The 21868-nt window shown below is 34.0% G+C and overlaps 1 protein-coding gene and 1 long non-coding RNA gene across 2 annotated transcripts in view; one reads left to right on the forward strand and one right to left on the reverse strand.

Moving 5' to 3' along the window:
* igl (IQ calmodulin-binding domain containing protein igloo) overlaps positions 1-21868 on the reverse strand; it is an 88235-nt gene that overhangs the window by 36873 nt on the left and 29494 nt on the right. The window contains exons 2-3 of the mRNA XM_033342747.2: positions 7849-8160; positions 792-922 (exon numbers count right to left, since the gene is read on the reverse strand). Coding sequence (XP_033198638.2) covers positions 792-922; positions 7849-8160 — 443 coding nt within the window. The remainder of the gene's footprint in view (positions 1-791; positions 923-7848; positions 8161-21868) is intronic.
* On the forward strand, positions 17658-21552 carry LOC117161313 (uncharacterized). The gene is made up of 3 exons (XR_004464994.2): positions 17658-18387; positions 21024-21253; positions 21412-21552. It is a non-coding gene; the product is annotated as an uncharacterized LOC117161313 (long non-coding RNA).

Consider the following 21868-nt stretch of genomic DNA (forward strand, 5'->3'; position numbering starts at 1 on the left):
TTTAGTAAAACGTTATATATTATTACTTTAAAAGTGTTTCTTTTCTTTTCGTTACATGCGTATACACATATCACTGTTGATCCTCTCCTGAAAGGAGAATAAATTCTATCGCCACGTGGATTATAGTTGAATTCCATAGCGAATAGAAACACATATAACGATGTTTGAGTATAGCAGATTGTTGCAGGTTGTATAGGTCGATTACAACGTTCTACTAATAACGTAAGATATTGGTTTTATTAAAATATAACTTATTAAAATACATTTATCGCACAAATGAAAGTTTGACTAGTGATGATGATATTAATTAATTAGTTGGCATAATACATTTCGTTAGAAAAATTTCACGTTTTAAAAACATTATCTAACTTTCTAATGGAGTTCTGCTATAAAATCGTATTACGTCTCTTTGATCGTTCCTTTCTTCTTTACTTGAACGTTTCCGAATTTATTAACTATATTACCGTAAATTTTGCTTGTTCGAGCGATGTATAAACGTATAAAGTTCATTCTGTTTTTAATACAATAAGTTTTATCGCATACTGAACGCATTAAACGAATAAAATGACATAGAAATGTCGAATTTCAAGTACCAATTCAACGTTCCTGTATAGTTCTGTTCTGTTTCCTGTATAAGTATCGAAATACTTTTTAAATGGTAAAAAAAAGAGCTAAACATTCGGAATGCTTTTTCTTTTTGATATTTCCATTCATAAAATTATTTCACGATATCCGTGTTAGCGAGTTTCATATTTTCTAAACGAATAAAAGAAATAAAATTGAGAACTCACCTTCTCCTCCATTTTGGAGACGACATTATCGACGGCATTCTCCGCCGATTTCGCAAGGGCTGTAGCTTGCTCCTTTCTCGACATGTGGCCACGGAAAGATGCCTGGATTTTGGTCGCCGCGTCGCAAAGCTCTGTCAACCAAAGAGAAAAGTACTCTTAAGTTACTATCGATAGACGAGCATAGGATCGATACGTTCTAGCCTTGTCAAGTCGAGGAAACGGGATTCCAAGTTTCAAGCTTTTTGCACTGACAGTATAAAAGTGTCTTCCTACGAAAAACTGCTTTGACATTGAGGAAATTTATTTTTAGAGCGAAACGTGATTCTCAGAATTTTATTTATTTCAGTATATATTTTATTCAGAAATATCGCCGAAAAAGGAGAAATGTGGTAATACGATATTGTGGTACAGCGGTTATGGTTAGTAGTGATATTACGTATGTGCCTGTTCATTATCTAATGTACAAGTAATTTACAAAAATTTGCCTAAAATTTTAGAAACATCTAGTATTTAGTATGCAATGTATTTTTAAAAATAGATTCTGTTATTTCATTTTGTATTTTTTAAGAAAATCTAAAAATCTCTTACGGATTCAAGGCAAGAAACAGGAAAATGGTTTTCACACTCACACAAGCACATCAGTCTCAGCGAGAGCCTGTCATTCGGAATCAAGTTTAACCACTGTTCAATTCGTTGAATCGTGTCGACCGCTTTGAAAAAACAATGGCTGACCCAGTTCTGAATCGAGGATCAATTTCGAATTCGGTATTGTGCAAATTCAACTGACTTGCAGTTGATCCGTTCGCGAAATACAGTTGCTCCGAATTTGCACAGTGAGCAAAATCGTTAATTACACAAGTATTGAATAAAGTATCCTCGATTAAACTCTCATATCAGTATAATATATCTTACGATGATAAAAGATATCACTTACTGTGTTTTGCTTCTACATTTAGTTCTTATAAAAATATTTCCGCGACTATATTTGGAAGTTTCTACCGGAAAAATTAGTTTCCTTTGCGGTCGAAATACCGAAAAGCTGGAAACGAAGACAAAACAAGAAAGATCGACGGATGGTTGGTCAACAAGAATTAAAATCGATATTTAATCATATTGAACAATATGAAAAAAGTAAAAAAAAAAAAAAAACAGAAATGGATCATTTAACGGCGCGATATTAGGCTATCGCGCTGTAATAGCCTAATATCCTAATGTGATAGCCTAATATCACGCCGTTAAATGGTCCATTTCTGTTTTTTTACTTTTTTCATATTGTTCAATGTTCATAATCATTTCATTTTCGACCTAGCAGGACAATTTTATGCACGTCGTTTAAATTTATTTTTCTTTTGTTACGTATGCTTTAACCTTCCTTTTAATCATTGACCTTTTATCATTTCCTCACCTTATCGAAGATAGATGTTTCGTTAATAACTGTATTAAATATGAAATTTAGCTTTTTATCAGCTAGAATTCCAAGTTTAAAATTATAATTGCATCGAGAAAAATATTCTAATCGCATAGAGAGCGAGATTATTCTTATGTCTTGGAATTAATTTTGTATCAGTTAATCAATATTAGTCGATCTCTGTCAGTCAATCTTTGTCAGTCGACTTTCCTGAATTTGCTCTATGTCAACGGACGTCTATGAATTTCTGTGATTTTGGTCTCTGTAAGTGAGTACCTATTAGCCAAAATTCACTCAATCTCTTCCTCTTCGCAAGAATAAACATTGCTAGCGTATTTTTCTTTTTACGTTTTAAACAACGAATAAACTTGTCTTCCATTTTTGGCAAGTTATGTAATATCCTCCATTTTACACATTCTATTTGTACATTATGCCTGAAGCAAAACGTTGAAATATCGTGCGTCTTATATTCCACAAGCTTATAACATAAAATTACAGTCAGAGGTAAAATTAAATTTTCATACAAATACGGTCTTTGTTCTATTTCCTCGATCCATGCTACGAATATAACTCGATATTATGAGCCAAAGTATAAACTTTGTGTTTTCTTATTCTTCACCCTTACATCACGAAATGACATAGTACGCAATACACGTACAATTGATCAATTTTAGGCGATAAAATATGGTCGACATTCTAATGGGAAATTACAAACCACGTAGCCAAATAGCATTCGTGGCTAAAAATTTCTGAGTAACTGTATCGTTATTAAAACGATTCTCACTGGTCTCATTCCGTACCGTATCTGTAAATAAATATTAATTGAGATTCGTATTTCGGCCAAAACCATTCATATTTCATCGAGAACGGTCGGCAAATTGTCTAATTCCGGTTTCGTCATCGCTAGTATTTCATCGTCGCTAATGGACGCTGTTACTCTACATTATTTCACGGTGCTCAGCCTGTCAGTTAGGATTATTTCGCGTTTCTCGAACCGCAAAGTTAAAGAGGCTATTGCTGAAAATTTTCTATTAATTTTATCTTTTGTGAAACGACGAGTGACTAATTAGTATCACGATCAAAATCGTCATTGTTTATTGTTTATTATATACGAGAATAATTTCATTGGAATGTACAAAGTTAATATATATCTATTTATATATATAAATAAACATTACAACTATTTACAACCAAAACTAAAACTATGATACAATGAAGTACGGCATAGTGACTTTCTGATATGTGAGAAAAAGATTCAAAAAATATATCAATTGCAGAAAATACATTATAAATATTAATGGTCGTGCGATTTATGCCGATGCGATAAGCAAATTCAGTGTTATGTGATTGAACATAAATAGAAAATTTCATGGTACTGCAGATTTCTCACTGGAATACTAATTTTGAATCTCTCCATAATATCGAGGCGCTCTACGAGATCAGTAAACACTTTGCGTACAAATAGGATATGATGAAGCTTTGTTTTACTTTCCAATGTTGTGAAACCAAGGTTATGAATTTATTAATAAATAAAGTGGCATATCAAAACAGTGAGAAGAAAATTTTACCGAAGGTTCATTACGATGTACGGGGTGTATAAACAGTAAGTGTAACAACCACTGCAGTGTAATTTTACGCCTCTGAGTCAATGGACACTCGTAAAAAAAGTTCGTGCAAAGTTGACCTCGATTGAACATGATCTTCGAGGTCAGAATTATTGTAACGTATTTTACTCAAAAAGAAGGAATGTCTTCCGCGAGCAGAGATCTGCCATTACTCCTATATTCTCACATATATTTCACGAGCTAATTTGTAATTTCCTGTTTTTTCGTATATAGCACGCTACTTTCTCATTAAATGTGAATATAGATGTAAACACATTGTGAATAAAGCTAGTTTAAGAATTATTAAAACTTATTCTTATTAATATTCTTTTCCGGAAGAAATGATCATTTCCAACCCATGATCCCTTTGAGACTTTTGTTCATCGTGATGTGTAAAATATAATGGAGTAGCAACGAAAACAGATTTTCTCCTTGATAATAATACTCAAAGTTAGTTTTACATGAACTTTTTTCTACAAATCTCCATCGATCTAGAGTCGTAGAATCACGCTACGGTGGCTTTTACACTTACTTTTTATACCCTCTGCACATATATGTGTACATTTACACAGACGATATTTCTGCTATTATTACTATTAGTAATTTAGTGCCGTTAGAAAAAATAATATCGTCGACATTAACGTCGCCAGATTTTACCACGATTAAATAAGATATGTCTTTTATGGGCAAATAATTATTCGCAAACGATAGTGATCCATGGAAATAGAACTGTTTTAATTAGTGGTATAGCGACTGCTATAAGCAGGCAGTGGAATAAATAATAATTAGTGGAATAAAGTGGAATAAATGATAAAGCAATCTTCCAAACGTGATGATGTATCGTCATCAAATAAGTATTGAACGTTTATGAAAACATTTTTCGACTCGTTGTCAGATATAGATTTCACAATTTCAGCTTACCTGTATCCTTAACTTTATTATTACAATTTTTCTAACCTCGATTAGAACAATTTTGAACTTTATAGAACTTCAATCTTTATTTTTAATTAAAAACAATCGAAATCGCGATCACTTTAACGCGTAAATAAATTTCTTCTATAATTTCCCTAGAGGAGGATAGCATATGTGTAAAGTAAATTTGCAGGCAGTGACACAGGTGGATCGTGTTACATCGCCGATAAAAGTTTGCTTTTACCGGCGGTAAATTAATTCACGTTAACTGACGAGCAAAACAAACGATATAGAGTACAATCAATTTTTACGCGAAAAAGCGAGATGGTGGACGACAATATAATAAATCGCCCAACAATAAGTTGCCATAAATCATTGTTTTAAACAATAATATCGCGATTAAGCTAGATATATAAAACGAAGCTACGAAATCGAAGTACGAAATGTTCAACTTTAAAAACATAAATTCTTTCATTTTTGACAATGTTACATCTGCTGGATAAATTAAACGAAAATTATTTAAACTGTTAGAAGATATTCGCGTGTCAACAATGACGTACTTTTAAGGTGCATCACAGAGACGTTATTTTACTTTGATAGCATTTGTAACAAATACTTTGTCTGTTTCCGATGGACAATCTTGTGTCATATAGAATTGTTTGGGAAGAGCTTGAGAGGGTTTAAAAATGATAAAAGTACGAGGGTATTTTCTCAAGGATAAACGCACCCAAGAATAGCACGAGTTTATTCCAAATTCAAAATCTCAAAATCTAATGCAATGTATGCTTAAAAGATTTGGTCAATCTTTGTCAGGAGAGAATTTTCTTTGTATAATATTTTTATAAAAAATTTTTTAATATTAAATAGACGGCATACACAAAGTTCCGTTATATCAGACTAAAAGATTATTGAAATAAAAAGATTATAGAATAAGATTAAGTCATGGATAAATTAATCAAACGGGGCGTGACAATATAAATTTTCTATAGGACGAAAAACAATTGCCGGACGAGCGCCAAGTAATTAATCATCGCTAAATAAAGTTACACAAAGCACAACCGATTTTGCAAACCGTCAGTGTCAAACTTCTGCAAAGTTATTCGCTTTATATGTGTCAAAATTGCGATATACCTTTGACATTAAACGGTTCCGTCGGGGATATCCATTGGTCACGAATCTTTACACATTGTCATAATAATTGTAATAGCAAGAAATCTATCCTGCGTTATCATTATATGATTGCCTAACCGAATATTTATGTCCGTTTCCTATCTCAGAAGCGTAGATAGGATCCTATCGAATATGTAAATTTCCGAGAACGTTGCAAAGTCGATCTAGCCGTGAAGATCTGGGTCATGAAACGGCCCTGAAAATCGCAAGCAATTTTCGTGGAATTTCCAAGATCCCAAGTCAAAATTCAGTGACGGTAACAACCTTTAGGAAGATTTTCATGACCCTCGGGGAACCGCTACCGAGAAAACTGCCACACGAGGAGGAGAATGCCAGTCAACTTTATGACGACTCTCGTTTGCGGACTGTCTTCTCCATCCACTTTACGAACTACAAAATTTGATCTCGTATATAACACGGCTATCGAGCGTGATGACATCGTTACAGAAGAAAGAACAAGTGAAATGTAAGCATATGGTTCTTCTAAAGCTTTTTCTCAAATCCTCCTCGTGACCTTTTTTCACTGCTGACAACACTACAACATGGCTGTATGATCTGGCGAGTACATGATATAACATAGTTTCTATTTAAAAATATGATAAGAACCAATTACCGAATTTAATTTAACAACATATTCAAAAAATAAGATTGTATCTATCGTGCATAAAATTTATTGAAAAAAGGTATTCGTCTAAATTAATACGACACAGAGAGAAAAAGTACAGTCTACTAAATTATAATCATTAAATTTGTCGAAATATAATTCGAGGGCAGTGAAATGAACAAATAAGCTTTCGAGAAGTTTTCTCATTACCGAATGGAAACGTAGAGACACTACAGTTGCAATTGGCTAAATTATTATTTTTTATACTCGTTACAAGAAATAAAGAATCGATGGTGATTCCATCAAACAAAGAACGTCCCATTGAAAAATAAACTTTCGTGATGCTCTTAATGGTGAGAAGGGTGCAAGTAACAGAAATTATTTTGTATTTATTACGGGATAAAGTTCGAAAATGATTAGTTTCATACATATAAGAATAATTTCTAATAATACAATAGTGAAAACGAAAGAAAATATTGGCAATTCCATTTTTCTACCTAAAATACGATATATGTATGTCGGAATTCTATCGCGACTGACTTGATATGATGCACGTAAAATTATGAAATCGTGGCTCGCATAAACTCGAAACTGACGAGCTGATTGTATGTGAACAAAAATATAAATACATATGCAAAGTGTTTAGACGCATACAGAATAAATCACATCTGCTTGTTATGGTGAATACTTTTACAATGTAATAACATTGTGCGATCGAAAGCTGAATTTTGGAGAAAGGATGAATTATTTCGATAACGATGAACATACCATACGTTCAACGTTCAGAATTCAGTAAAACGGTTCGTATTAATATTACAATATCAATGGAATTTCAGAAACTTATATAAACTTTTAATGTTGCTGCTTATTAAAACCGCTTGCAATTTTAAACGTAAATATGTTTTTAAAAATATGGTGTATTATGTAAGTGCAGCTAGTTATTTTCAATTCTGAACCACTACTAATCAAATACATATATACGTATATAATACTTCAGAGTTCCGATTTATATCGATTTATATTCGATTTATATTCGATTTATATTTATCTATATTTTAATAGAACATGAACGAGCGAAAATACTACTTTAACCTCTTTACTTTAAAACCTACTTTAATGCATCAAAATTATCCAATCTCAGTGGCACATCGTTATATAAAATACATATAACATAGAATTATACGAGATATATGTGTATAGTAGAAAGGATGCTGGCAGAGAGGTAAAGCTCTTTAGCTCTCGAGGAGAAACGAAGGATGTTTTCAAGGTGACTGAACGAGATTGGCAGGAAAAGGAGAGTTCTAAAATTAAAGACATCCCTTTTGGGAACGATTTCGAGGGTCCGCACGTGACACTCACCCTTGTCGTCGGCGCGGAACTCCTGCTGAAGTTGTTCTTTGGTTGGCTCTGAGTTTGATTTGGTCCCCGTCTGCTTTATCGAGGATTCAGTCTCTTTCATACTCTTCCTGGCGTGATGGCCACGGAAAGCTGCTTGTATCCTGGTTGCAGCCGCTTCCCTTTCTTTGTCCGTACCCTTTTCTTCCTTCTTCCCCTCTTCTTTTTTCTCGTTCGAATTTTTCGAATCTGCCTCCTTCTTTCCCTCGTGCGACTTTTTTTGTGAAGCTTCTTGCGACTCTACTTTCGTTGAGCTGCTTTCTGCGTTTGAGATATCTGAAAATTCATCAATAATTACTAATCGTATAGTTTACATTTATTTTTAAAGACTCTGAGAGACAATATTTTAAAAGAGTATTTGTATCGTAGTTTTCTCTGTTATGGATATAATAATTAGTATATATACAGTTCCAAGAGAATTCCGTGACAAAAAGTGGCGAATATTATTAATGAATATGATTTCGCTTGACAATTTCGAAGGAATAACTTCCATATTTTTGCTCTGATGCGTTGCTCATACATATTTCTCAATTGAATACAAAATTCTTTCGATTATATAAAAATTCTTCCGATACACGTGTATCATTTTATTCGCGATGTGTGTTTCTAACGTATGTGTAACTGTATGAACGCGCAATGTCAATCAAGGGATTTAATCATACGTTCCAAAATGCACGTACGCATACGCAATTCCCTTTGTACTCGTGTTTCATATAGTTGTCTTGATTAAACTTGATTAAACTCCAAGAATCGGAATTCTCAGTTTTCCACTTTAGCTTCGTATGAACTATCAATCTATTAACTTCTTATCTTATTATTCCATTATCGATCATGAAATGTACACACATAAAATTCTTTGAATACCTTATTAAATAAATTTCACAATATAAAATTAGGAAGTACAGTTTTTCAATCAATTTCCTTCTATTCCAAAATATTCGAAACTTAATAAAACGAAACGGAAAAAAGGAACTTTAAGCTCTATGATAATCTTGTCTTTCGAATTAACGCAGGTTTATCTGTAAGATAATCGGATATCTCTTTGTAAGTATAAAAATCCTAAGATTTATCTCAAATAAAGAATACATATATACAATATGTGTGTATATAGGAAGAGATATAGATTACCCAGTATTATGAACGCAAGAAAGAAAAAGAAGAAGAAAAAAGAAGAAAAGAAAGAAATGAAAAAGAGAAAAGGAACATTGTACCTAGTCGCGTGGGAGGCAGAGAAAGAAAGAAAACTGTGAATCATTGCTAGCGCACAGTTAGTGACACGTACAGTCTCTACATATACGCACACCTTCTTTCTAACTACGCGCCTCTAATTACTAGGTTGGTCGTATTTCGTGCAGGACCTATTTCGAGACGGCAGTTCGCTTTTTCGCTGGCTGGCGTATGCCTCAAGGAATCTCTTTTATCTCGAAGGAGAAACGTCCAATATTAATCAGAGAAAAAAGCGAGCGAATTAAAAATTTAGAACCAGGAAATATAAGACAGATAATCGCGATACCTCCGGCTGAATTTCCTGAAATTTTCTGCCACAAACTGTAAAATATAGGGAGAGTGACAAGAGTATGAGTTCTTCAACAGAGAACAAAGAGATAAGCTAGATCGAATAAATTAAATTAAATAAATTTAAGCATATAATGTATCGGTATTATCAAACATTATTTATAAATTTACAACGTCGCAAAGGTAATCCACCGAATGTAAAACCGTCGAAACAACAGCCAAAGTAGAAGTTATGCATGACAAAATTAATATTCTCCAAGATTAAAAATCGGACTTAATTCTTCAACTGACACGCATCTCGACTATATAAAATCAACAATCAGAATGGTTTATTGCTTACGATTAAAAGCTATGCGGTGTTGCGTTTAGTGGGTTCAAAAAATAAAATTGGCGAATTTATCGAAAACCTATCAAAATAAATTTTGTTTATTAAACATCGATTAAACGTGCTTCGTTTGGTTTCGCTAATTGTTTAATCCCTTAAGCGCTAACGCTGCGTTAACACGATATGTCTATCTATAAATTTTCATGTAACTATTCGCTGTATCTGATACCTAATCCAACTTATTTTCTTCTATATAATACTTAACATAGAGGACAACGAATCGTCATTAACTAAAATAAAGGTCACGATTGAAACAAGATTTGATACAATACGGTGGATATGAAGCAGCCTCTGGATTAAGAGCCTCTAGATTAACTGGGATAATTAATTGTCTTACGCGTCTCACCTTCCCCATCGAGTAATTCGTGGTTTTCGCGAGATGTGAGTTCAGGTTTACTTTCGTCCTTCGTTTTCGACTAATAAGGATAGAGACAATTAAAGATAGAAAATGGAATTCGGAAAGTCGCGTCGCCACATGCAATTGAGAAAATTATTTCAGCAATTGTAAATAATTGGTTTTATTGGCAAACTAACTGGCTTCGTGTTTCGATTTCTACTCGCTAATCAACTTCGATAATTGGCAAATGTTTGCTTTAGGCTTGAAAATTGTTTCAGTTCTAAGTAGAAAGTTCAAAATATAATATAACTGATAGTATAATATTCACGTAAAGTTTCATAAAATATTTGACGAGCTAGAGATCGAGCGATAGTTTCTAGTTGCATCTGAAAACAAAGGTACAGGCAGAACGAGACGAACGCTTCGTAGATGTCTTCAATGACAAATTCGAAAGCGCTCTCTGCGATGGAAAAATCGGCATAAAAAATCACGAGCATTGAATGGCAACAAGATTTCCTCGATATCTCGGTCGCGAATGTTTCTCCTTTATTTTTTGCATTTCGTTGCACGCAATCATGTCCTACATGATTTTTCTTACCGGTAGTTGTGTCCGAGATCGTCGAATCCCTCGGGAAGCAGTAATCCCATAACTTTTAACAAAGATAAACGCAGTCTAGTTTACTGGAATTTTTCGAAAGATAAAGTAAAATACATCTAACATATACACCTGCCTTCGTCCGATCTGCGAGAATATTTACCTATGACCTAGTTACGATTTGATGATAAAATTCTCTGTAATTGCAAACCGTTTCTCGGAAGCTAATGGTATTTGCAAATTAAAGAAATTAACATTGCGATGATTCCTTCGTGGAATAATCACTTTAAGATTAATCTGATCCTCCTAATTTAGTTGGTCTTCCCTTTTTAAATTAATTTACGATGTAACATCAGCTAGTAAATAATATTATTATGTACAACATCAAATAGCTACTTAATAATCTACTATAGCACTTTGCGAATGGTTATGAATAAGACAATATATATAAATATAAATTAAATACTATTTACAACATTCGTTTGTGAATAGGTAATAACGGAGAGTAGGTCTATAAAAGAAACTGTTAAAAGAACAGTTCGGCATTGATGAATTATTCCAATTGAGAATTTATAAGCGACAGATACTGGGTACTGAATATCGAATTCAGCTGCGTACCTATTAAGTACGATTGATTCTCGACGGCTTTTTAAATAAAATGGTTTAAAATATAAAGCTAAAACATTGCTCAAAGAATAAAATTACTGGTCGTGCTTTTAATCAAGTATTTCCGGTCCTTTTTTGACAAAAATATTCACTCTTTTACTCGAATTGTTTAAGTGTTGTATATTAAGAGAGAACATCGTAACGCGAAACATTTGATCGCTATTCTACTAAATAAAAGTATTTATTGAAGTCCATTTCTTCCAAATTTTTCCAAAATATTCATCAACAGATTTTAAGAAACGTTCGTATAAAAATAACGTCGATACAACGTATAGACTTAAGGAGAATCCGACTCGCTCCATCGCAGGCATAACAACCGCCTGAACCTTCCAATTTGCAAGTCGATTCTTAAGAAAATTTTCTTCGAAATGCATAGAAAGCGGTCGATCTCAACCAAAAACGGTAACGTTGAATTTTACTTTCAGATGCCTCAGGCTAATACATTTGGCTAAATTGCTTGCTAAATTACGAGGAAGCCTCTATATTCAACACACTACCAGCTAACGAATTAACGTTTCGAACGTCGCGTCATGTTGGCGAACTGCTTCGATCGATCCCTATGGAATACGAAACAGTGTGCCACTTACTGCACGTCAAATACCCTACTATGCCATCCTATAACGAGTTTCATGAACATATAACGACACGATAACACTATACCAGAAGACTACTTGAATCGTTACTATACGGTATCAATATGTCGCGTAAATTGTATTATTTGTAGGAAATTTGATTTCATCTGTCGAACGTGAGCTTTCAGTCACATAAATCATTTTGTTTTTCTGTCCTTTGTTGAAGCAAAATAAGGTAACTGTGTTTATTGCATGTATTTCCAAAGACAAGCTGAAGAATACCTACACGTGTACTTTCTTAGACAGTATACAGGGTGGTTGGTAACTGGTGGTACAAGCGGAAAGGGGGTGATTCTACGCGAAAAAAAGAAGTCGAAAATATAGAATAAAAATTTTTTTTTTTAATTTTTCCATCGAGACAACGATCTACAGTGAGATCCGTTATAACGAGACGTGATAAAGTGCACGCGTACCGAGCGAAAATTCAAAGTCGATTTTCTCGAAAACAAAGTCTCAAACGAAAAATTTTTATTCTATATTTTCGACTTCTTTTTTCGCGTAGAATCACCCCCTTTCCGCTTGTATCACCAGTTACCAACCACCCTGTATATCGAATCTTGGTAACGTTTTGATTACACGATCCGTTTCATAGTTAGGGGTTTCATCATAGGGGAACGATTCATAGTTCAATATGCTTGGATTGCTGCAATTCATATTATCGTATGACGATTTAATCTCGCGCGTTTAATATTAAAATTCTTAATAGAGATATTATTCTAAAAGTCGTTTACGAAATTTACTAGCTCCGTTTCAATACAACAGAAGTATCGATTACATATCAGGTTTGATAGTTGGTGAACTCCGTTGAACTGAAAGAAGTTAATGAAGCTAGAGTTCAGTTCGACATTAATTAACAAACAGGCACTATCGACACGGTGCGACGCGGTGACACGGCTGTGTGTTTGTACATAAGCGTTCGAGATCAAAATGCACGCAGCTTTGACTAATTAAAATCCAGATTAATTAGGAATTTGAGTATTATAATTTTTCCTAAGAAATGTATCGTCACTTTTTGGTTTATTTCTTTATTTAGCAATTAATATTGGAAAAATGTAATGATTATTTATTTTGTAAAGAGTTAGTTTGATTTGCCCAGAAATGCTCGATTTAAAAAGCAAATCTGCGATTTACGAACATATATTTCTTCTGATATTTGTGAAAATTGAAGTTTTAAAGTAGAGGTATGCAAATTCGAGTTACATCAGGTGCAAAGTTATACAGATTGGTTGGAACACGGGTCTCCGTGTTCAGTGAAATTCTTAAACACAGCAAATTTCTCGAAATGCGTAAATACGTTCTGGAGATAACTGATTAAGGCGAAACAAGACGGCGAAGACCTGTTTGTTTCAACTAAGGTATAATATAATTCCTATTAAAAGTTTATGGCCATGTAATTGGAATATACAGAAAAATTGTCGAGAAAAGTGGGATTTTCTTTTACTTTTTATTGATCGCGTTTAACCATTTCAAATTATATGCAATAGAAAATAGGGAACTTTTGAAAAGCAAAAAGTAGAAATGAGAAATGATATGTGATATAAGTACTATTTAATATTTTATGATACAAAAAACATTTTTGTATGCTTAAATTTATTTAAACGTAGCTACAATTTTCCAATTTACGTTAACCCAAGAAGCGAAACACTCTATCCGTAAACATCAAGAATCGAATAATGTCAAACAATAAACAAAAAGGATTAAGCACGAGCCATGCTGGAAACCAGCGAACAAGCGTGTAGCTTTTTACCAACATTCTACCTTTTGCCAGGGCGAAAGTTCATCCTCGTGTATTTAAACGCGTTTTAATTTTTCAAGCGTTTCCCTCCTTGTATACCGGGCGGTGAGAAATTTCCCGATGTAGTCGGCGTGTAGCATTTTCTTTTCATTTTTCTTCGCCTCTGCACAATACTTTGTGATACTATGATGAACGGAAAAGAAAGAAAAGACGTCATCGCGACAGTCTTTATAATTCATTCTGACGCTCGTTAATCTAGCTAGCTGGTAGCTGTTAGGATGTTGCGCGCGGTGCTATAAGCGTAGGCCATCATACCATAACCACTTTCGTTTCAACAAAGCTGCCTAACGAAATATTCTCGCTTGGTCGGCGAGATTTTCAACATCGATGATCCGGAATTCAGCGTGCAATGTGTAAAAGTAAAAATACGCGTACCACGTACGAGAGAAATGTAGCGTAACTTTTAACGGTACCTTTAGCGATCAATCGTCGCTCTTTTAAAAAGTATTTATAAGACTACCAATGATCTCATTTTCCTGTCATACCTCGTCGATCGTTAGCGATCGAATCAACATCGATATGTATGTATACGTTTCAAATCGAAATCAACTACGATATTCGAGTTATTATTTAGCAGCAACCGCAGCTGACAAGTCAATTCCAGATAGGAAACGGGAAGAAATGGGTAAAAATAGAGAATCGTTAATTTTATGTTCGCGCTCATAGCAAGCAAAACTTTGTGCAACAAAAAAGATGTGGCATTCTTTTTCGTTAAGTTTTCGCTAATCAAACGTATGTATGTATTATATGTATATATTGCATGTATGCATAGGTAATAGTCGTACTAGGTTGATCGCGAAAGTAGTTTACAATCAAAAGGTAACATGGTGAAAACCATAGGAATAAAAATATGTTTGTTTCAGTAATGAATGTTATGTAAGTTATGTGTTTGTCGGATTTCTTTTCTTTCCTCCACAACGGAATGCAGTGACGTAGCGTTACGCATGAATCTTTGGAAGTTAAAACGACAGTGATTTTATTGCATTTTCAGATTTTACTGCCAATCGTAAACACTTGCAACCACATTCTCAATACAGAAACGACTTCGATAAAGTTCATAGCGCGGCTGACATGGAAAACTGACTAAATAAATTCTCAAATACATAAAATTTTTATCGAGTTATGATCATGTCAGTGATACTAATAAGTAGCTTTAAAAAATTCTTTAAAATACTACTAGACAACATTTCTCGGTTATCTTCCCTAAGATAAGTAGCAATGCATAGCTCAAAAATTGTCAACGTCGTATAATTTATTTCAATCGTTATTGCACGAAACGTCTCGTTTAAGAAACGAAACATCTCCATAAAGAAATAGCAAATATTCGTTTTTAAGAAATAATTCGTTGTAAAAGGAATGTAGGTGTGAAGCCATATACAAACAATATTTAACATGATTTTAAAACAGTACTAACGATCACAGCATTAAAAGTACTTACGAAATACTCTTAGTACTTACGAAACGTTCATGACAATGCGAAATCTAAACATCTACCTAGTTATACTATAAATTTTCGTGTAAGAGAACCAATTCCGCAGTACCGTTTACTAAACGGCTCAATGATACTTTTTGTATATGTAATTATTGTAATGTCATAACTAGACTTTTATGCAAATGCAGATTTTTATGCAAATATATATTTTTATGAAAAATTGATAATAAAATAGGGCCTAGATATAAATTTATCTTACTTGTAGGTGTTAAGCAACGAAATATTCGCTTTGCATATTTTCCATATTTTTTAGAAGCATATGCGAGCATGATACGCAATATTATTAAGTAATTTTAATAAAATCAATAAAATGAATATTTTACTTTGTTTTATAATACTTCTTTTTCGTTTTCTTTCGCCGTTAACCATTTTAAAGATATGTCTGCGTAAAATATCCTGTATTTCTACACAGGTTCTTATATCATACTTTAAATTACAAAAAGATCCGCAGTCCAGTTACAATAACTTTAAACTAACTATAAGCTATATCGCAACCACGTTCAATAATGTTAAACTAATTACCATTATAATAATTTGATAAAAAGAAGCAAAAGTTTTTTTAATAGAAAAGAAATGAAAACTTTTAATAGAAACGTTTAATAGAAGCGGATCGCATTAACAGAAACTGCGCGGCTATTTCATGTTTCGTTCTTAATTGCGTCACGTAATCATTCACGAAGAAAGGTTTATATCTCATTAACCGATCCTAAGTGTTAGTGCTGATATTTTAAGAAATTCAACTATATTACGCATGAAATCCTATGAATTATAAATTTATGGTAAATTTTGTATTCGGTGATGGCAATATATCAACCGGGCTGACAAACGCATCACATTATGCCATATGAAGATAGTAAAATAAAATATTTGGAACGCCATTAGACATGGATATTTACTATATTATTACTATACTAAACTATATTTATGCAAATTCGTATTTTTATAAACAGATGTAAAATAACGAAATCTACAGAGATTTTTTTGGATTTTCAAATTTCTCATAAATATATAAAACGACTTATAAAACAGTTTCATTAAAATTGATTCCCTTCATTGGCATATTTTTATCACTTTTGAAAGAGGTGTCCGAATATAAAAATCTATAATGAAAGATTGTCGCGTGTGTTTCAATAAATGAAAAATTTACAACTATGAAATATAATTTTATCGTTTCCGTGATGGTATCAGGATCTACGTTATCATATGAACGTATCAGTGGATTCGTAAAAGTCCGACAGTTTGACATATGGTACACGAAAGATGATAAAGGATATATTGGTTATTGGGTATTTTATGATGTGCATCTTGCTTTATTAAAATCGTAAAAATTTTCTTTAAAAGGATCCGAATGAAAATGTAATTGCGCTCCTTTAAGGCGTATGTGCACACTTTAAATTCGGTAAAAGAGTAAATATATGTATATATTATAAATATATAATAAATATAGATAGCAATTCTATCGGGTATATCATGAGAAATATTTTGATTCGATTGTATTTCTCGCTGTCTAAATATAGAAAAACGCTATAAAATAAGAAGTTGGAAAGAATTCATTAAAAATGCAAAAAGTCTCAACAAAGCTACTTTAATGAGGAATGATCAATAATAGCGACATATTCTCAATAACGTAGCACACGTTCATAAATCTAGGACGCTGTCTTTATCGGTATAAATACACCCTTTGAACATAATTCGGTGAACTGTGTAACCGTTCGTGTTTTCTTACCTGGAATTTCCAGATGAGACTAACTTATAATTAACATATATAATCGTAACAGATACAACCTAGAAGTAATATTACTCAGAATGTTTAATATATTGTGACAAATTTTTCAATAAAGAAACATCCAAGAATTTGAAACGTATCAAAGATATTAGAACGAAATATATCGCGTTCAAAATTCAATCGAGGAAGTATTTTGTAATATGTCTGAGGAATCAATTAACGAGGTGAAACTAATTAACAGTTTAGAAAATGAAGAGATATTCGAATAAAAGAGAGTCTCTACATATGTAGTAGTGTTAAACTTTCCAAGCATTCTGCCCAACTCGCAAATTTCTGTGCTCGATCGCTTTGAGATTGAGTTAAGCAGTCTGTACGTCCATCTGATAAAACGGTAGCGAGAATAAATAAAACAAATCAACGATATTTCCGCTGGCTCGGATCGTAATCACTATTGATATACGAGCTTTGCACACGACGAACAACTGCGCATCTAACGTCGCCAGACACGAATCGCGCAACTGCGTTCTATATATTCTTTTAGAAATTTTCGCTGCTTCATACGGCACGCATTGCGCAACCATTTCGTAACGTGTCAACAGTTTTCTGTCAGTCTATGAATGGATAGGCGGAAATTGTGGATTTGTTCCGACGAGTTCGTAGGTTTCGAAGCATGTATCCGACACATGGATAAAACAAAATTTAAAGATCGATCTTCGTCATTTTCATCATTTTCGTAACCTGAAACTGATAAGATTTACTAGGTTACCATGACACAAAGTTAACGAACGCTCGAAGCATAACATTCCAACCGAGTGTCGTCGATATTCCCCAGAGTAATTTTCTGCAAGGACAAAAGTGGTGTGCTATGCCGGGGAACATCTTCGTCATTTCCGGGACGGTTATACAAAGCCACGTGTATCGATCAGGTCAGGTCTCTCCTATCTTTTACCGGGACTAGTATTGGGGGTATGGAAAACACGCCTAGCTGTATGTGTACGCAGTCGAGGATCGAAAATCGATCCAACCTGTCCGCTCTTAATGAAACACGACGTATCAAACGTCTTACGCGGACTTGGAATTATCGCTATCAGCTTCGCGATCCGATAGAAAAACGCGATAAAATGTGACACGGACATTGCAGAGGAATTATTATGCGGTAGAATTTTTAATTGAAAAAAGCAAGGAAAGGAAAAGCCAAATCGAAAGAATAATACTACCAACAATCGTAAAATATATATAAATTTATCTTGTAACCATCCTAGACGAATTCCATTGAAAGAGAGAAGCGAGAGTAACAGCAAAGACTAAAGGCGAACAAAATGAAAGGAGAAAAATAAGTGATCTCGTTGGACCTACTATAGTAAGTTAATAAACTAATCACCTAGCGAGTTCAATTAGATCAGAGATTATCTCAGTGTTCATCGTTGCGATTCCGCGAAATCCAATTTAATGTAAATGCATTCAACACGAAATCCAATTAGAAGATGCACCACACCAAACCGACAAAAAGTATTTTCAAATTTGCAATATCTAACAAGATCCATTTTAAATGTATATATAATCCATTGAACTACAAAAGAAAACACTCATCTTATCAAAAATATTGACCGTCGACAACAATTCGCCTAGTAAATATCCGGCACACAATTTTTCTGATTTTGAAAATCATTTGCCATTGAAATAATGCAACTTATTGTTAGTATAATCACCTATTTTATAAAACAACATAGTTCTAGGTATATTTGCTTGTTGTTATTTCGCATGAAGCACGCAATTCTATTCTATATATTATGCCTATTATCTTAGACGTTGCCTTCATTGTCCAGGAAGAAACGAAACATTGTGTTACCTTTGAGATGGTCGTATTTGTATGTGATAATTGTCGCTCTTTTTTTAACTGTTTTACTGCTGAATATACAGGGTGGTTGGTAACTGGAGGTACAAGCGGAAAGGGGGTGATTCTACGTGAAAAAAGAAGTCGAAGATATAGAATAAAAATTTTTCGTTTGAGGCTTTGTTCTCGAGAAAATCAACTTTGAATTTTCGCTTGGTACGCGCGCATTTTATTACGTCTCGTTATAACGGATCTCACTGTAGATCGTTGTCTCGATCGAAAAATTAAAAAAAAATTTTTATTCTATATTTTCGACTTCTTTTTTCGCGTAGAATCACCCCCTTTCCGCTTGTGCCATCAGTTACCAACCACCCTGTATATTCCAAGACAAGACGATCAGGGCTAAATAAATACCGTGGGCACATATTTCACAAAATATATTACGTATTACGGTTTCAGCAGTGAAAGTTTAATGTCTTCGAACATGAATACAAAATAAATACGCTGTGTGAATAAATTTTATTATATTAATAGTAAAGTACAATATCAAACTACAATCTGTCAAACTATCTTATTTTTCAAACTATCTGATTAACTATTTACATTAAAACTATCGTTCAATTTTCTTTTTCAACTGAACCTCCAAAATACATCTATAAGTTCAACTGTCTAATAATAAATGTAGTCATTTTTGAACACGAAAGAAATTTCTATGCTACAATAATATGAAAACTAAATATAAATGCACGCTAAAAATGCGAAAACAATCCCCTCTCCACATTAACAAAGACTAAGAAGATCAATCGAGCTAGCTGATTTAGCAAAATTCAAGATCCATCTGCTCCAATCGATTAACCCCAATTTTCGTACCTAAATCCACATCTAAAGTCAATCGTTCGGTCGACGATTAACAAGCAAACGTAATCTATCATGCTATCTCGTTTTTGACCGAAAGACATCGAAATACGGAAAACAGCCGCAGGTCGAAGCCAAAGTCACACAAGTATACTTTTACGAACTTTCCTAATTATTTTTTCGCGCTCAAGTCACCCCTATAATCGTGCTCCTGTTTCACTAAGTACATAAAATGTCGTACACCATACTCGTTCTCGGCATTACACACGGACTGGTACGTTTCATGGCCTGGCGAACACGTAAACGCACAGAAATCCTGGAAAATTTCGCGTCATCTCGTCGAAACGAGATTCGGTCGGCTGGATTCCTCGCGACGATAAAATCTATGCGGTCGAACACACGCGGTGGAGATAATTATTCCTTGCTTGTAGAGATGATTACGTTTCTATTCATCGAGTGTTGCTTTTTTTCGAACGGTTCTGGTTGTTAAATACATTGATTTGCAAAGCGATGTATGCATCAAGCGGCAAGTTTCGAAGGAAACATTACCGGTAACAATTTCATGTCAAACACAAATATTTTGGTCGGTGTTATTCGCTATAAGCGTGCTCGTGTCACCGCGAGCCACGGTTATAACTCACGCGATGTTTCCTTAAAGTTGACGACGACGCGAAATAAAATTCTGACGTACGTACTGCTTGACACCACGACGAACAATATAGGTCAATTGGAAATTGTCGTTTTTCAAGTATCAGTATTGGTGTGTACCATTGTTTCTCTATACTCTTAATTTGCACATCACCTCTTCCACTAATCAAAAATTTCCATCTGTCATTAAATTAGCCTTCATTCCTCGAAATTCCATCGGAAAATCAGCTCTATGAGGCTAATCCGACAACGAGAAAATCTGTATCCTGACATAATTCAAGATTGATAACCAATCATAATGTCTGAGCGTAAATAATATCGCCCAGCAACAGTTAGATATATTTTAAATTAAATCCTTCGTCATTCGACCAACTATGCCATTCCCGTTTTAGAGACCTGCCACTTATCAACTAATAAGTAACAAGTGCCACATAAGCCTACTCGTCAAATCGACGATGCATGGTTCCATATTTTCCCAATATCTCGCTTTGTACTACCATAATTTACAATGGTGATCATTTTTAATTGAAAAAGTTCGCGTGCAATATACATACGTAGATTATATTCATCCACATGGTACAATTCGAATATCTAACGAACTAATACAACAATCTCATTTCGATTCCACTGAGTAAAAAAGCTCTTAATTCGAATTGTAGAGATGGAGCTCTGTAATGAGGTGGAGTGAGAGAATCGAAAGACAGAATCTGTTCGAAACGCGAAGCTGTACAACGCATTTCCAGATGTGACTAGAAGTATCGTTTTCCTCCACAACACGAGCCACGAAGATTGCTCTACATTTCACCTTCCGTGGTATCGTTTCTCTTTATGTTACACGTAGGGGTTTAGGACATTTCTTCTGCACCGAGCCGGCGTACATGCGGTGAACGTGAGTTTGCTCTCGATAAATATTTACTGAAAACATTTGTTCGTTACGTATCAGAATGTCGTATAAGGACTAAAAACGAAAATTGTAAGACTGATAGATGGTTGAAAAGAATTAGATGCAACGAGAAAAACGTTTGATAAGCGGAAATGTGCTTTCAGAAAGAGATATAATGGTAACTGGACCTTTTTGTCTCGGCGGAAGTTATATTACAGGGGAAGATCTTTGCTGCATCGAATCTCGTGACGTTTTTAAGGAGATTGTTTGCAAAAAGATAGAAAGGTATCGGTGATACATCGTTAAAATTTTTGTAAAGTGTGTTTGTAGTAGAACTATTTTATGAATTCTTCGTAATTACATACCTTGAAATAATTACAACTGTATTAAAAATTGAAATGTTGTGTTCTTTCACATGAGGAATTCATTATTTACGAACCATAGCGTGATAGTAAGTTGTCATTAAGGAAATACGAGGTAGTAAATTTCATTAGGTACAGGTCGATCGTCAGATCCTATGACACCACTCCACTCTAAAAAGCGAAAACAAGGTCAGCCAAGATCTCATATTTTTAGTCCGGAAGTATGACTTTTATCCGTGTTAGCGCAGCAAACTACATA

The sequence above is a fragment of the Bombus vancouverensis genome, chromosome 6 (genome assembly GCF_051014615.1).
Source record: "Bombus vancouverensis nearcticus chromosome 6, iyBomVanc1_principal, whole genome shotgun sequence".
Taxonomy (NCBI): Eukaryota; Metazoa; Arthropoda; class Insecta; order Hymenoptera; family Apidae; genus Bombus; species Bombus vancouverensis.